This window comes from Ambystoma mexicanum, chromosome 4q (assembly GCF_040938575.1).
Source record: "Ambystoma mexicanum isolate Mex_15411 chromosome 4q, UKY_AmexF1_1, whole genome shotgun sequence".
Classification (NCBI taxonomy): Eukaryota; Metazoa; Chordata; class Amphibia; order Caudata; family Ambystomatidae; genus Ambystoma; species Ambystoma mexicanum.
Genome location: NC_090928.1, coordinates 1,051,404,103 through 1,051,422,495, shown reverse-complemented (window position 1 = coordinate 1,051,422,495; position 18,393 = coordinate 1,051,404,103). Strand labels below are relative to the sequence as shown.

General features: G+C 45.0%; 1 protein-coding gene across 1 annotated transcript; it reads left to right on the top strand.

The window, feature by feature from the left end:
* Positions 1-10,095: 10,095 nt before the first annotated feature.
* Positions 10,096-10,872, top strand: LOC138467319 (ensconsin-like). The gene has a single exon (XM_069607299.1). The coding sequence runs from the start codon at positions 10,096-10,098 to the stop codon at positions 10,870-10,872; it is 777 nt and encodes a 258-aa protein (XP_069463400.1).
* The last annotated feature ends 7,521 nt before the right edge of the window (positions 10,873-18,393 follow it).

Below are 18,393 nucleotides of genomic sequence, written 5' to 3'. Positions count from 1 at the left end.
AACAATGTCATCTCGCACTCGAGCAAGACCTTGCCCTCCGTGGAAGAAAGATTCAATAACTGCGAGAAGGCACTACTGGCAACGGTGTTTGCATTGAAGAATTATCACCCATTCAGCCAAGGGGGAGCACAACATTGTCAAGACTGCTCACAAGCCTTTGCAATATCTCCATAGTGACAGAATCCAGGTGAGGAATGTTAGTACTTCCAGAATTACTTCCTTCAATTCTATCCATGCAAGGTTTTCCTGTGGAGGTCAGAGATGGCCAAATTAAGAAGAGTCTCCTAGCACAAGGGTTGGTGGGCTTGCATGATTGCGCTCAAGAAAACTGTCTCTAGGTTGAAAGTCTAATGACCAACAACAATAGGGGGGAATACCTAACTTCCCCACACAAGGTCTATGAAGAAGATGCGTGTCAGGTGAAACCCACAGTTCATGTGGTTGGGTGTTCCTACCATGTTCAAAACCAAGGGGAAAAAGAACTAGTGTCTGCCATTGTGACTGCCTGGTTGAATGATACCCCACACCCCATTGCTGGTTACAAAAGAGGACCCCCAAAGTAGTGAGGTTGCAGAGTTGAAGCCATCCTAACTGCAATGCACCACTAACTCAATGAACTGGTCATTATCACTGACTCTGATTATATCAGGAATGGGTTCGTGGAGCACCCGATTAACTGGAAGAATCGAGGCATGTTTTGTGCCAACAATAAACCCTTAAAGCATGCAAAACTGATCCAGTCAATTGACGATCTGGAGACCTCCAATGAAATGACCATCTATTGGAAAAAGTTAAGAGTTCATTTGAAAATAGAGGGGCCAGATAAGACTGAGAAAGGCCTGGATGACCAACTGGCTAATACCAGAGCCCTGCAGGGGGATTTCATAGAAATGGAATCCCTGCTGGGGGAAATCCAAGTTGCTGCTTTCACTGAGTCACAAACTCGTGCTAACAGCAATCTCTCGACAGCACAGTGGAGTAATGATACCCCAGATGCAGTTTTGATCAATGCACAGAAAGAGGACTCGATCATTGGATAATGTTATCGAAACCTTGAGGACCCTATGAGTTTTCTTCTGAGAGAGTCGGAGTGTACCGGTAAAGAGGATCTCTGGGTGTTGAGCAAGTTTTTTAAGATGTTCTGGATCCAAGACGGTTTGTCCGTAAGGAGATCTCTATCTGGCTGTGACCAGTGGGTGGTACCTACCTCATTCTGAAGCCTGATGTTGAACAACGCCTGTGACAGAGCCACTGCGGGTCATAGGGGGTTTCACATGACATTATACATTTTGCAAAAAGTTGCCTACTGGCCACACATGGGCCAGGACCTCGATATTTACCTAAAGGGGTGTCTTGAGCATGCTCAATTTCTACCCAGTTCACTCACACATATAGCTCCCCTACAGAAAAGGCAATGACACTGTCTGGGTCAGATTTACAAGTTGATTTCATCATCCCAGTGATTTGCTCCTCTAGAGGAAACAAGTGCATGTGGACTGTGACATGCTTGCTCATAAAGTGGGTAGAATGTCTTCCAGCCCCGAATTGTAAGGCAGATACAGTTGCTGCTCTAATGATCAATCACATCTTCTCTTATTTCAGCCTCCTGCAAAGGACTGAGTCAGACCGAGGAAGCTATTTTACCAGTGAGGTGATGGCGAAGATGTGGGAGATTCCAGGGTTAAAAAGAAAACTCCACATTGCCTACCGCCTCAAGCAGGAGGGTAGAGAAATACAACAAAACAATAGTGAGTATTTTAAAGAGGTTCGTGGCAGACACTGGACCCAGTTGGGACATCCGATTACTGCTTTTCTTGATGGTTATTAGGTCTATACCATCTGCTGCAACAAAAATGTCTTCATTTGAGTTCTTGATCGGATGAAAATTGGTGTTGCATCAGCATCTGCTCTACAGAACTCAAGATCAGACACTGATATATGCGTCAACCACTCATGTGTAAATTGAACCTCTAAGAAAGCACATCGAGCACGCTTTTGTTTATGGTCAGTGCAATTTAGAAACTTCAGCTGAAGGACTGAAGACCTGTTATGATCTAAACACCACCAAGAAAAGAGTATGAAGTAGGTGACAAGGTTTACTTGTACAGTTTTCAAAGTAATTAGACCAAGGAGCAGAAGTTTCTCCCATCTCTGGATCCCACAAGGAGAGCAGAAAGTGGAAAAATGTGTTCACATCAATCAGTTGAAAAGCTGTCATCCCAGATATGCCTTAAAAAACTGAGGAGACAATTGAAAGTCGAGCAATGGAATGATCTGATGAGTGAAAACCCTGGATGGGAAATTATAACAGGTAAGTATTTTAAATAATATTCTTTGGAAATGTTAAAACAATTTGCTGAATTGATGTTCTCAAATGTGTCTAGTTGTATGTAATGCTGTCCTCTTTTGAATGGATCTGTTGAAATGTGATGTATATTTCTATGTCAATATTTTATCTCAAATGCAATTTCCATCTTTCAGGGAAATATGTTGCGTAAAAGGTACTGAAACTCTTTTTCTTTCTAGTGCTAAATAATTAACTTCATTAACCTCCAATCTGGAGGCCAGAGGGGAGTCGAGTGAAAACCCCAAGGACCCCAGGAAGAAGAAAGAAAGGGAGTGCTGTGCAACACCCCCAAACCAGAGAATGGCTCCAACATAAGGACAAATAAAAATAAAATGGTTCTTTGGATGAAAACCCCACTCTGCCGTGCTCCTCCCCATGAAAGAATCATGGAAGAACCAGGGGGCGGGGGACATGTGGGAATTAATCAAAGCCCCCAAATATATGAAACTGAAGGGCCACAGGAAGCATGACCTGCCAGCTTTCATGAGAGAAAATAAGAAAAACCTTCACACAGAAACTGGACCTATTAAGGCAGACTGTGGTGCTTTCTGCATGTAACACAAAGATGTGCTATGTAAAAAAAGGCTTTCCTAGCATTTCAAAAGGGAAAACAGCCTTTATAATTCACAGTGGCAGAAGAAATCCAAAGGCCCCTTTCGCATGAAAAGCAGGATTTTCAAACACTAACACCAACATTACTGCATAGGTGTTTGCAGTTTAATATGATTTGATTGGTTATTTATAATGCACTTAAAACCTAGAGTTTTCTAAGCGCGGACCGGGGGATCGAACCTGTGTTGTGTAATGAATTTAAAGACATGGCACACTCCAGACCAGGACTCTTTCCACTGGTAAGGGATGTGGCACACAACAAAAACGCTTTTAAATGTATTAATTTCAAATTTTGCTTTGAGAAGGCAGCCAACCCGTCTCACCCCCCCATTGACAAACACCCAGTGTCGCAATGGGCCATGAACCAGGCCAATGTGTAATAATGAAATATTTATTTATTTTTAAAATTCAATTGCAAACTCAAAAAATCAAATTTAGGGCAGCAATCACCAGTTTAGTGATAATACACAGAACATGTTTATGATACAATTACTTTCACTTTCTAACATCAGTTACAGAAGTGGAGGTGGAAGCAAGATCACTCTTTGTCATACTTTTAGATTGCACTGAGGTTATGTACTTTCCCTGCAAAACTCCCCCAAACACCCGCTGACCAGGTTCTGTGTGGGTGGAAAGGAACAGCAAGGAGTCCGAAATAGGAGGCAAAAATCTGATTTTAATTCCGACCTACCACCCCAGAATGGAAGGCCAAAATGAAAATGAAAAACCCTTGAAAAATGAGCAAAATGCCACTCGGAATTCACTGAATTGTTAGAGATCAGTTTACATGTGCGGTAGAATGAATAAGACAGGAATTTATGTGGCTGGTCAAAAGAGACAAGAAAGCTTACAAGCTACAAGGCAAGGTACTAAACAACATGAATACAGATGAGAAATGGACTATGGGAAGGAAAGCAGTGCAGCAAAAATCACACATGGCGGAATTGCAATTTATTTTTATTTTTCACAGGTTCAAACAAGTATGCAGCTAAGGAAATTGGCTAAACAGTCAAAATCGGAAATCGTTTTTTCTGATGGGGTATAAATGCACATAACAAATAGGATACTGAAGTGTATGGGTTACTTGAGCTTCTTTATAAGAAAGAAAAATCGGGTTTTAGAATGGAAACTATTTCACGGGCAAACTCAGATTTGTTAGCAAAATGATCCGTTTTACTGAGGCAATTTTTTAGTCGCTGGATTATTAAAGAAAGACACTGCACGCAAGGAGGTTAATTTGCAATGTTAACCTATTTGCGCCACGTTCATCCTTATGGGAAATTAATTTATTTAAAAATGGAACTACTGACTTAAACAAAGGACTGAAATGATTTGAAAAGAATTATGCTAACACATGGAGACTAACACAGATTCTTCTAAGAACAGGATAAACAAAGGAGTCTAATGATTTGGGAAGTTACTAGGGTACTTATAGGATTTTTATAGGGTTTAGACAGAATGCAAGGAAACTGAGGGGGGTATGCAGTTTTTGTAACTGGGGAGGGTGATACTTACAAAATGCACTTGATTTGGGTAATTGGGATGGCTTAGCCGGGTCTCTGGACAGCAGGACAAGAATCTGGTCACTGGGCAGTGGCTGGGCTCTCCTTTAAGGGAACAGCAAGGCAACAGGAGTCTGGTGACTGTGGATAGTGGGATGCATCAGCTGGGCAAAGACAGGTCTAGTCACTGGATTCTCCCAAAGGGATCAGCAGCCTTACCTCCTTTCTCCCTGAATTATTGGGATTTTTGTAGGGTTTAGTTCTGGATAGGTGGTTCTGCCTACATAGAAGGTTCTGGATAGGTGGTTCTGCCTGGATCTAGTTACAGGTTGAATTTTGAATGATGAATCTCTGGAATTCCTTATGCCTCTGTCTTATATAAGCAGGATGACATCAGATAATTTTTACTATGTGGGAGGAAGTAACCTGGACCTATCTCTTTTATGGGATAGATCAAGCTATTCCTATCGCCACCTCCCTCTGAGCTGATTGGACTGAAGTAAGTGACATCAGTTTTAGTGTGTGTGTTTTATGATGTGCTTTGTTTCACCACAGTTCCTTTTGACAAAATAAATTATGGGACAAAAACCCTTATATTTACCATTGTTATCATCATAAAAATCAGCTAGGCAGATCCCATAGTTTACAAGGAATATGCCATTTCAATTGCCAAGTCTGTGAGATGCTGCTTTGCCCTTCTGGCACCATTTCACAGTTGTTCACGGGAAACATTTTAACTAAAATTCTACAAATGGCTACACATACACCTAATAATGTCCGGCATATTCTCTTCAAATTTTACATCTGTGTCATGTATCTTTCTGCATGAATGCCTTTTAACTGCCGTTCACGTCCACCACATGTCAGGAAGACCCACATGGTCTTATTTTACTTGTGCAAAAATTACATTAAAACTGTCATGATTTCACATTACTGCTTCTTTAGATTACTGAAATAAATGTCTTAATGTAAAACGATGTTTTAATCAAATGTATGGCATCTGTCACTGTAGGGCAGTAATTTAAATCTCCACAGCCAGCCTCCCCCTTTGTGTCAGTTCTGAACAACATGGTTACCATAACACCCTTTGATCCTAGGCAGTTGAATCTGGGGGGAGGTGTCAAAGGAATTCACTCTTCTGTGACAGGGCTAGTTCCCCTTGGTCCATTGTTCCTTGCAGCAGAAACGCTGGTCAGTTTGACAAGGTCGCAAATTTCCACACCTTGGTCCTTTCACATTTGTAAAGGGGCTTCCTTTCCCAAGGGGGCTGGGTACCTTCAAAGTGCCTACCTTGCCAAACTGGTTCTGGAGTCTTCAACCCCATTTTCTTTTTCTCTCTTTCTTCCCCAGAACACAAGTCTTTTTGTAAATAAATATAATATACATTTAAACCACCCCAGTCCCACACATACATACTGTTTCTGTGTGAGTATTTGGGATGATTTCACATTTAGCTTTCAAAGTGTCATTTTACTGCTTTGCAAAAGTGGGTTAACAAGTGTGCTTCTTAGCTCATGTACATTTTACAAAATGAGGTTTTTCTAACATTTTATTTTCTGAAGTCTTTCATAGCTCTGGTCAATTTCTATGCACAAGGATATGCTTGGGAAATAGATTATTTGAAACTGACACCAGGCAAAGGAGAGAGAGAGAGCTTCTTTTGTAGTGCTTTGCGTGTGTTCATTTGTTTCCAAAGTGAATGCTAGCCGTGCGGACTGAAATGAAATTCCCTGCTCTTCACAGACTTTATTTTACAAAACAATGCTGTTCATGAGGTATGGCCCTCATTTGATGGTGTTCAACCTGAAATAGATGGACATGGGTGTGCTTTACTAGAACAAAACGGTGTCATGTTTAAAGATGAAAGTAGCAACAGTGCAAGGTCGTTTTAAATACAGGACATTTTCTTGTGCAATTTTGAGTTTTGAGATGACAGCATAGCAGCGCTGAGCCATTCTGCCTTTGAATTCTTCTCTTTGGATTCACATGAAGAAAATAAATGCAGATATTCTCATGGTGTCTATGTTCCATCTCACCCCATATGTGTCCAGCAAACACAGTACAGCCATTCTTTTTGTAACTGCCTAAATGCAGTCTTGCGATGCAGGGGATTTCTGTTGGGCTGGTAAATGTACCCCACAGTTGCTCCGTGTCTTGCTTCCAAGGCGAGCATGTTGCCCCTGAGCTTATCTTGCGATGTGTCCTATCTTCCCGAAAGCAAGACAACAGAAACATGTTTGCCTACCAACATAAAATTGTTGAGGAAAACACTTAGTGTGCAGTGCATTGACAAGATATAATGTATATTATGCTTCACCTGCAAAAATCCATCCTCATATATCATATGCATTGAAAAGCATTACAAACCTACATTCAATGCCCCTATTTCAAGCTCTTACGTTAAATGCCTATTGAAGAGGGAAAATGGGATGATCCCTTCCCCCGATTTTTATCCAGACCATGGCCTAGTATGTCACGACCCAAGCACCCACCGTGAGAGGAATTCGACCCACTCACAGCCACCCCAGACGTGAAGATCCACTGTGGCCACGCCCCACCAGCCAGGGAAGCTGCCCGTCAATCAAACCACGTGCTGGAACCTCAGATGGAGCCGACATCAGCCATATGGATCAACTCTATTAGATAGCAAACACAAATACCATCATCATTAGAGATGCCATGATGACAAAGCCAGCGGACAAGAAAAAACGTGCCACCAAGCACTTTGGTCATGCACACCAATCCACACGAAGAACATACTCAGTGCTATGACGTAGAGGACCACTTGCACTCACACATGCATCATTGTTATTTTCGCAGAAACGCAAGATGCCAGAAGAGCCCGTGTACATGCTTGCAGATGCTTCCTCGCCACTAAAACCATGAAGATGTAACCCTGTATATGGACTAATGCATATAAATCTCTGTCTCCCCTCGTGACCCACATCTTATGGATGATGTACCACCACCCATAAGCCAGGCCAAGGTAAGCCGCAAAGCCAGAGTATCCAGGCCTGAGCAGCTCAGACAAAACTGCAAGGTGCTGATCGCGCAGAACGAGACCCGACAAGAGCCCACAGCCAAGGCCGCAATGTCGCAAACTACATGCCGCGCTCCCCGCACCAAGGTTACACCTGCCACTGCTAAATGCTCCCCGAGCTGAAATACAAATGCTCATAATTCTGATCCAGCCACGGTCTTGCAACACGTGACCAGGCCGACCTGATACAATGCCAAATTCCATGGACCAGAGAAGCGCTGGGGTCTCACGTCTGGGACACAGACTGCAACAATGAAGTGACAAATTGGACAGCAATGGGATAGACACGCACACCAGCTAATAGTCAGACCTGTCCATTGTCTGCCACTGGCACATAGTCATACTTTGTTGCCAGCACCAGGTACACCGCGAGCTGGGAACAACGATGGTCCCAGGCTTGGGGGCTCGCGGGTGAACCAATCAGAATACGAGGGGCCCACCACTGACGCCATTATAGTTTAGCCAATCACTAATTGTCCCCTTGTAACAATTCCCTTGTAGAAATTATTAGGGATGGCCCTAGCGTACCACCTGACTCTTTATCCACCACTAACTATCTTTCCTATATGTGTCTATACTAACCCCACCACTCAGGGAGTCAATCCGAGGTGGTGTTAGGTTTGGGGGCTAGTTCTCCCAGGTGACGCACGTAGCCCCGTCATACAGTTAGAAAAAGGGCCTGCGAGCCCACCAGGGGTGAGAGGTCTCTCGGATGCCCATGACCTGTGAGCCCGTCCCTGCTTGTTTCATGTAATAAACAGCAGTAACTCTTTGCTCTTGTGTGTGTCTCATACTCTGTTGGGACGCGGGAAGAGTTGGGGCCTCCCCAACCCCAGAGGTCCGTGGACGGCCCTACCGGCCCCGGGAAATTACCTCAACAAGTTGGAGGCACTGCTGAGATCTACTGAGGTTGAGCGATATCGCAGCGAGGCCGCTTGCGTCAAGGTGGCCCGGCAACGCCGCCCCCTCCGCCGTTGTCCCCTTTGGAGGGCTACAGGATCATCGCGGAACTGCGAGACGACTGGACAGGGCAATCCGGAGATTAGCCGTCGGGAGGCGAATTGAGAAGTATCCCGCCCGCGGTTGGCGAGTGTCCAGGCGTGGTCCAGATGAGGGGAGGCGGCAAGCTGTTTGGGAGGGGTGTCTGCAGTCGAGCGGCACCGGCAGGCGAGAGCTCAATGTGAGTATGGCACACACAACCAGCAATACAATGTTGTGCGGGAGGGGGGAGGCAGTGTAATTTGGGTGGCGGGTGGTTTTTAAAGGGTGTTAAAGAGAGATTTTGGCAATTGAGCAGCGATTAGTGTGTAAGTTGTAGCAGGGACCGGCACGAGGGCCGTCCCTTCCAGGGCTACAGAGCAGACTGGGTGGAGCTTTAGGCATCCATGTGTGATTGACGGATCGCACTGATTGGTCTAGATCGCGGGCACCTGTGTAAAGGGATGTGGCTTTCCTATGAGTTGGCATTGTAGATAAATAAACAGATAGAGATTCCTATTGATTGAGTGTTTTAACTCTATGAATAGATGACGTATTCCCGCAGGAGGTAGCTAGATTGTTTCTCAGTGCGGAAGACAGTTGGCTGGTTAAGCTCCCCTAGAGAGGGGCGTATCACACGCAAGGCGATGCAGCGTGCACAGTACGATTGTAATAACAAAGTAATTCATGAATACTACACTCCAGACATGGTGGGAAGACAGCTGTAGAGTTAACGGGGAACAAGGGTGTTAAATGTGGCACGCATTGATTAATTGCTGAAATTGTATGTACGGGTAAAAGTTCTTTGTAGTGGTTGGTGACATCACCCATAGGACTTGCATAGGACGCTGCAGTCTTTTTCTTTTCCTCCGAGAGTAAGGGGGACGTGGACCGGCGGTAAAGGAGAGGTGAAGGGGGAGAGGCGGCCGCGCACGGAGAACGCTAGCACGTGCTCCTCAACGGGGGCTACTCAAAGAGGTGGTGCAGCCTGTGGGAGGGGGATCAGAAGGGCCTACACTGTGCAGGCAGTGAGGGCAAAGGAGAAGGAGGAGGAGCTAGAAGGATGTTGCAGGTGCGCCAAGTAGCGGTGGCACAGGAAAGGAGGGGCAGCTTAAAGCACGCACACGGGGAATGCAGCCGCAGTGGGCTCCGTGTGCCACGGGTCAAAGGGTGCCCTAACTCCAGAAGGAGAAGCACAAGAGACGGAGACATTGTTGTAAAGATAGAGAGGGCGGTGGCATTGAGCACGAGTTATTGTATTAAAAATTGCTTTTCTTTGCAGTGTAAAGTCGGAAGATCCCAATTTACGGGGCCAGGTAACGGTGGTATTAAGAAATTGAAGTCATAACATGTCCACATACTACGGGATAGGGGCAGGAGCAGGGCTGGGGCTCAGGGCCAGCGCCTTAACAACACAACTCCAGCACATCTGGACACAAGGCACAGACAATAAAATAAGGATACCATGGCCGCCCAACAGCAGTTTTGATATGTGCACCCAACACTCGCTGTTAGCATATCTCCATAACACATACAAGGGGAAGAAATGGGCAGGCCACTTGGAAGTTTTCAATCTCTGGAAAATGTTCCAGGGGTGCGCACCTGGGGTACCAGGGATGTTCACCGTGCAGGGAGTAAAAGAGGAAAAGGTGAGCGGAGAGAGCGGGTGCAAGGCACCCCAGAATACACGCAGTGCTGAGGAAAGCGAGGAAGAATCAGAAGGATCATTCACAGTTGCAGAGGTAAGAAAGGAAGGTGAAGAAAAGGTACCCATAACTAAAGAAGTGAAGAAGGAGGCAGAAGGGCTGTATCCAATGAGGGAATTGAGAGAAGCTACCCGGTCACAATTAACAGCTGCCGAGGGATATTCTAACCCTGCGTACAGCCCACCACCATGCGCGCCAGCAGACAGCTACCAAAAGGGGGTGGGCGCAAGGAGTGCAGCAGAGACGAAACAAACACAGGTAAGCACCGGGGGCGAAAAAAGTGTACAATTAGCAAGTATAGGACCAGATGAATGGATAGCAGCACAGGTGCTACTGAAGCTTCGAGGGACATTAACAGGGGAGGAGGAAGAGGCGGTAAAGAAGGTACGTAAAGAAGAGACTGAATACACACAGAAAGGGAGCGTGGAGGAAGGGAGAATGACACAGGAGGAAGAGGAGATGTTAGAGGTAAGGCTAGCAGAATTGAGGGAAGCACGAGCTGATCAAACAGTTCGAGCCGGAAGAACGGGAAAGGAAGGAGAGGAAGAAGGGAAACAAGGGGACAAGGTGGAGTTAAAACAGCAAGAGGAAGTAGAGAGGAAATGGGAAGAGGAACACATAAGGGCCATCTTAGAAAGGGTGGCACGTATGGAGCAGCAGGAGGTTAGGAAAAGGGAGGAGGAATGAGAAGAAAATGACAGAGAAATGGGACTATGGAGGAAAAAGATTAAATCAGACAGGGCACGAAAATATGAAGAGGGGAAGGTTATAGAGAGTATACTTGAAAAGGAGGGCGGAATATGGGGCAACAAAGAGGAAGAAGAAAATATACTAGAACAGGTAATTGACGCAATAATGAATGAGCTTTGCAGAGTATGAACGGAAGTAGGTGGTGGAGTGGGCAAGTAAAAACAATACAGCGCAAGGAGAAATGCACAGGGAATGCTGGGCCAAGACGTACGCATGTAGCAATAAGGAGGCAGTCATGTACATGTGTAGCAATAAGGAGGTAGCGACAGCACCACAGGAGGAGGGCACGGAGAAGAAAGGTGAGTACACAGACATAGACTTAGGGACCGTTACAGTGGGAGGAAAGCGCCCGGCCCAGGATTGACATTTTCAGATGGATTTTGCAGTGAGGAGGAGGAAGGATCGTGTGCAGGATGAAGTGATGGAAGCAGGGAGGGATTAAGCAAATTATACATAACCCGCACAGACTGTGGGTCATCGTGGGAATGCGAGATGCGGGAAGAAGAAGACCCATGGAAGGAAAGAAAAAAGGCAACTAAGAGGAAGAACGCCACATCCACTGACACCACCAGCGCAACACACGCCATATGTTAGCAGACTCAGAGACCTCCCTAGACGCAGAATGGAAGAATTAGATGATACACACAGGAAGAGTAAAGTGGGCGAACATAGGAGGAGCAAGAGCATAAGGGGTGATAGAGTAACACAACACATTACTGACTTAATTGAAGAACTTTCTGACATGGAAGACGATAGCGAATACACTCACACATCCCCGCACAGGCGAATGCCAGGGGAAGTGAAGGAGTACACTCTAATGCCATTACTAGAGAGAGGGGGAGCAAGGCCACAATATGTCCCATGGAAACATGCAGACAAGGAAAATATTAAATGCAGACTCCCATCACTGAGCGGAGGGGCCGGGAAATGGATATATGAAATGGAAAAACACACTGCAGGGCAAAACCTAGCCGTAGGTGATGTAAAGGGGTTGTTAATATCAATATTAGGTGATGCAGCAGATGACATTTGGAAGAGGGCGGGATTCCCAGGGGTAACTATAAACGACACCTCACATGATGGGGCACCATTCGCAAATTGTAGACACACGCTATGGCAGGCACCGAGGGTGCAGTACCCAGACACTTCAGACATAGGAGCAATAACGTCACGCAAAATGCTTGAGAATGAAGATCCTGTTGATTCCATCCAGGAGATTCAAGAGAAGTGGCGCCTGGAAACACGAGAACCGTGGGACAAAACACTAGCAATTCTTTATCACATAATGATCCAAGGGCTCCCAGAGCCAGTACAGAGACAATTAAAGAAATTGGAAGGGATGGAATCAAAGGCATAGCCCGAGATACAGCTCACAATAGTACACCATTGTAGACTATGGCAAGAAAAGATGAAACAGAAAGAGGAAAACAGGAAGGCAGAAGAAGCGAAATTGGTCCAAAGGAAACTGTCCAAGTATGCCATGGAAGGTGCACTGATAACAGGCCCCACCCAGGCCACACCGACACCAAACAATACACAATAACAAACAACATCACTACAGCAAGCACAGATGACGACACAACACATGCCACCACCTCCACCATACACAGCACAATACACAACACAGATGGGAGGTGGATGCCCTCAAATGGGGAATGGATACACAAACAACTACTGGGGGAGGTGTGGGCACACGAGAGAGAGGGGATTTGGCCCAGCAGCACCACAGCAAGGGGGAGGGTCCTGGGGGGCTGAACCAATATCGGCAACAGGGATATTCAGACAACACGGGAGGGTACCCATGGCAAGCACGGGAGACACCAACTTGTTGGACATGTGGGCTGGTGGACACATGTCATGCACATGAAGAGCAAGACAGGCACAGGCAGGCTGGGGAGAACAAGGGCAACAGGGTTACAATGAGGGACAACAATTTTACATATTACCAACAGCAACAACAGCAACAAGGGACAGGAGCACTCATACAACAGTAAGCACCACTACCACATCCTCAGCAACAATTACAAATATACACAACACAACAACAGCAAGTACAGTACCAACAACCACAACCACAAGCACAACAGCAAGTGGCAACAGCTCAACAACACGTCAAGACAGTAGAAAAGCTCACACAAATACAGGACGACAAATCACTACGCGTGGACACACAAATACAACAGACACAATTGGGGAGGGTGACAATACTAGGTCACAACCCATACACAGGGAGTGGACAGTCACTATACCCACAATAGGACAGCTCACAGATGTCCTTGATGTGTCCCATCCTATCGGTAACACCTAACCCTGAGGAGGAACCACGCATAAAGGTGGCGATAGGTGACAAAACATTCTCATTCCTATTTGACACAGTGGCCACTAGGTCCTGCATTAGGGAAGGGAAGTTCAATTTGTCAGGCGAAGCTATGCACACTCAAGGATTCTCTGGGGCTCGAGGGCTGGTTCCTTTTACTGATAAAATCTCCTTATCTGTTGGAGATCACGGCCTGCATCTACCACTGCTATACTCAAAGCAATCGCCAGTAAACATACTTGGGAGAGACATTATGAGCAGGTTGAGCATGACTATGGGATCATTACACGGAAGGCGGTAAGGGTTAACGGTAACCCTTACCGCCTTACTACGAGGTCCCTTTGCGGGACCCGACCTTAACGGCTGGTGTAGATCAGCCGTTAAAGTAGGGACCCGCAAAGGGACCTTGGTGCTAATTACGGTACCGCAATTTGCAGTACCGTAATTAGCGCCTTCCCCACTCCCATTATGCCCTATGGGGCAAAAATGGAATGGGTCATGGCGGCATGGGGAATTACTGCCCGCCAACCTCGGAATGGAGTGGTAATTCCCCATTTTGCCATGGCGGAATTGGTAAATTACCGGCATGAACCATGGTGCTAATAGCACCAGCACCTACCGTGTAATGAGGCCCTATATCCTTTACTGACGAGGGAATAGTGTGCTCCACACCAGGCATCAACATGCTCACAGCACGACACATACTTCAGGCTTACTGTGGCAAAACAGTAGCGAGGGCAGAGTCGGTAGATGGGGGCCTCTTCCAATATGGGACAGACATGGCACTAGCATGGTTACCAGGAATTGAGGCTAAGGTGTGGAGGAGACCAGCAGCTTACTTTTTCAGACCAGAAACACCAACAAGTGAAAGGGAATGGGCTATCATATCAGTTGACATAGAAAACATTGTGGTAACCACAGACTACATAGTAGTCCATGCACAAGATGGGGAGGGGAAAGCATGCAGCGCAGTAATAGCACGGGCAGAAGGATGCAGGCTAACACAGATGTCAGATGAGGAGCTATTTTCAGATGAAGCAGGAGATGGGGAGATGGTGTTCCAGATGAATGTCTATATTTGGTTGAGAGTGACATACAAAGAGGTAGCACAAAAATGGCAATGGCACTAGAAGCACCAACCCCTACCCAGGTACCCTTCTACGAAGAAGATTTAGCAGCAGTGCCCGCCTCTGTATGGACCACTAGTCCATATGACGTAGGCTGCATAAAGAGCATTGGAGGAGTAAAAATAAAGCTAAAGAAAGGTGCAATGCTGCCCAGAGTGAAACAGTACCCACTATCCAAAGAAGCTGATGAGGGGATCTACGAAACAATAACTGCCCTAGTGAATAGATGAATACTGATACCATCAGAGTCACCATGCAACACTGTGGTGTATCCTGTGCGCAAGGCGAAGGGAGGTTCCTGGTGTTTCATACAAGATATCAGGCCCCTCAACAACATTGTAGATACAGAGTACCATATTAGCAGCTACCCCAGCAACAATACTGTGTGGAATACCAGCAGAGGCGTCACGATTCACTGTGATCGACCTCAAAAACGCTTTTTTCTCAATACCTCTCCACCCTGATTCACAATACTTAACAAGTTTCACATACCGCAACACAAAGTGGAAACACACTAGATTGCCACAAGGGTACTGGAAGTCACCATCCATCTTTAACAGAGTAATACAAATGGATCTAGGAAATATAGAGATGGAGAGTATTGTTGGGTGTCCTGACCCACGTTTAAGCTATCATGCCACAACATTTGGTGCTGTGGGCTTAGAAAATTCAAGATGGCGGAAAACCCACATGTGCGCCGAAATCCAGGAAAGCTGCGCAGTTTGTGCGCACACCAAAATGGTTGCCTCACTTGCCACCCACCAGTGCGAGAATGAAAGGCCGGGTTGCCATGAGGGAAATGGGTTGCCAAAGGAAAAACAGTAGCGCCGGTTAGCTTCAAAGCGCTTTAAAACCACCATTGGACTACCCGCACAGTAATCTGAAACCATTGGGAATGGCAATGCTGATTGCCAAATGCAACCTAGAATTGTGGGGAATTCATTTCTTAAATCCCAAAAATGGGTGCAGTACCAGTACTCACCACTATCCAAAAGCCGGCGTTTTAAAACCACCCTGTGTTTCTCTGAAGGCAGGCTCAAAATGCCTATTTTCAAACATTGCAACATGTGCAAAATATTCACTGAACACCAGCAGACATTTGGCAGAATGGAGTTTTGTGTGCTTACAAAATCTGGGAAATGAAGAGCCCAAAACAATGCTTATAACAAAACTGCTATGGAGTCAGCAGTTTAAGTTGCACTGGATTTAAAGACACTAAAATCGAAAATGTTTAGATAAATGAGTGACCTATGTTTGGTGTCACATGCCTTTGTAACTGTTGAAATGTCATAGTTTTGCACTTAGAATCAGCATTCTAGCTGCATGTGTAAAATTGCAAGTTAATTTAAAAAGCAACAAAAAAAAACATGACAGTTAGCTGAAAGTCTGGCTTAAGGAACTTGATTTTGCTTGACAGCTACCCCCATCAGGAGTGAAACTTGAGTCACAACTGTGTTCCCAGGCCCATCTGCCTTTTGCTGGCCACACTAAGGATATGCCATCTCTCTGATAATTGAATTAAGGGGAGCCCCTCAGAATACAGGAGCTCTGAACAAAGCCTGTCTTGACTCAGGCAAAGGTTTTATTACAGCGGTCGTAAAATGTAGCTTCCTCTTGGCAGAAGCTGGGAGGGGCACTGCCTGTGAGAGCAAGCTGGCTTGGCAGAACTGGATAAACCAGTATTTCCACCATGTGACCTGGGAAACCACACCCCTTTGTAGCCAGAATATTGTTTAGAAAAAGATGAATAACTCATGGTGCGGACATGTGAAAATTTTATAAATGATACCATAATTCTTGTGATTTTTCTGCCCACAGTTTAAGAGGTTTTTAGAACCGGTGGTATGTTCAGGGGGGTGTTAGCGGAAAAGTGGATATTACTCTAAATGTATGCATGTTAAAAATCTGAAACTTCATCAGTTAATGTCCATACTCCCTGCGCACATGTATGTAAAGTTGGGTCAATGTCAGAAATTGAAAAATCAGTTAAAAAGTCAATTATCTGCCATTTCTGAATGCAAGCTCTTAGAAACAGCAGATTTGGACAGAGACATGGCTAAATTCAGCCACACCATGTATATGTAATTTCAAACAACTGTGTAACTGTGAAATATGGATTTTGATCATATATAGATTTGGGTGCACAGATGACAGGGGAGGTTTTTCAAGAGATCATAAATGGATGACATCACTCTGACTCACAGTTCCTTCCCCAATCAAGTGAGGAATGAAAGCTGGACCAATGACAAGTGAGAGGGGCAAGTTTAGTTATGACCAACACACACACCCACTTGCAGAACATATAAATGGACCACTGAAACTTAGGTAGAGACCTTCAAATCCATTTGCAGCTGGAAGCTCTGCCGGGAAAATCCATACTTTACCTCCATCAATCTCCAGAGAAAGCTGTGCAGAAAGATCCAGACTTTAAATCCCTCAATCTTCAGAATCCAGAGAGAGAGCAGACCCAGATCACTGTGAAGTGCAGAGACCAGAGGCGAGTTTAAAACCTGACCAGATCCATGGCGAGGCCCATTTCACTCAAGAATATAGTGTGAGTACCTAGAAAACTGTGCAGAACCAATCTCCTAGTTAAAATAATATAATTCAATCTAGCTTAATCTAAGTAAAACTGTCTCCTAACTGTCACCTGTCATTTGCATAGCTGTCACTTGTCATTCTAGCTGCAAAATCTGTCACTTGTCATTTTGAGCTTTTAAAATTTCAAATCTGAAAAATGACCTTCACAAAATCGCTCATATCTCCGCGACCGTTTGTCTTAGAGACTTGCAATAACTTTCATATGAAAGCTTAGAATCGTGGCTTTCCTATGAACCTAGAACCGCATTCCTACCCCCTTTAGTTTTGCCGCAATCGCGCATTTTACCGTGATTTGCAAATTTCTTCACGTGTAAAACTCAGCTGCTGCTTGCCTTCCATTTGCCAGAAATTCGTTTAACCTGCTAATCATTCCTGAATCATTGCAAGAGTGAGCCTGAGCTAATATTAACTAGATACCACTCACCCTGAACCTCTGAGAGGGAATCAAAAGCATTTTAGCATACTTTTCACTGAATTGCCAGCACATATCAAAGCATTTTGCCTGTGTTTTCAAACTTCTGTAGTCTAAGCTTGCTGGGGTGAACTGAATCACATTTGATTGCATTTCTGAGAACTGTGTGTTTTCCTTCCATTTCCTTGCATTGCATAAAGAGGGGGGGAGGGAATAGCCAGAGAAAAGTGATTACATTGTTTGGTTGAAGTCATATTGAGTATTTTCTGTACTGCATTCATTGAATATTGCATCCACCTGAGCTTACATAAAGCATTCTGTACCACCTTCTTCTTTTGTTCCTATTCACCTGTGTGCTACCTTATCCATTTTATGTCAACTCCTTATTGATTATAGAGAAGCGTGTTAGTGCCAGATTCTCTGTTGTTAATATTTATCATATCAGATTAAGTGTGATATTCAATTATTAATTTATTATAAAGTGTGATATACATATCTATTGTTTAAATTATCGAATAAACCTTTTAATTTGCAAACCAGAACTACTTCTTGGCTCAGTGGGGTCAGGGGGATTCCAAGGGAGGGGTGTTATATAGGGGTAGTCATCCAGAACGCATGAACTGGACATAAAGGTATATCAATAAGGGTTTTCATTCAGTATTCTAGACTAGGCGTTGACTTAGCTGTAGTGTTGAATTGAATCCTCTTACAAACTGGGGGCTCGGCCGGACGTTTGGGTTAGAATACCACTTGTGCAGCTTAATACAGTGTGCTAACTGACGGGATACATACATCCGGTCGGACCACCACGCTGCATTACGCTGTGAAGCATTCCTCAAAAGGGACACTCCAAGAAAAGTTCTGTTCTGCAAAAATAAAATACAAACTTCTGTAAGTCAGGACAGAGACCAATCTCTAGAATGACGACCTTGGTAGATATGAAAATAGCCAGAGAGCACTTCTTACATAAACTATTTGTGAGAGGTGAATGGGCTGAGCAG

Excerpts from the sequence above, each read along its gene's own strand:
- LOC138467319 (XM_069607299.1), top strand. The coding sequence starts at position 10,096 with ATGTTCACCGTGCAGGGAGTAAAAGAGGAAAAGGTGAGCGGAGAGAGC.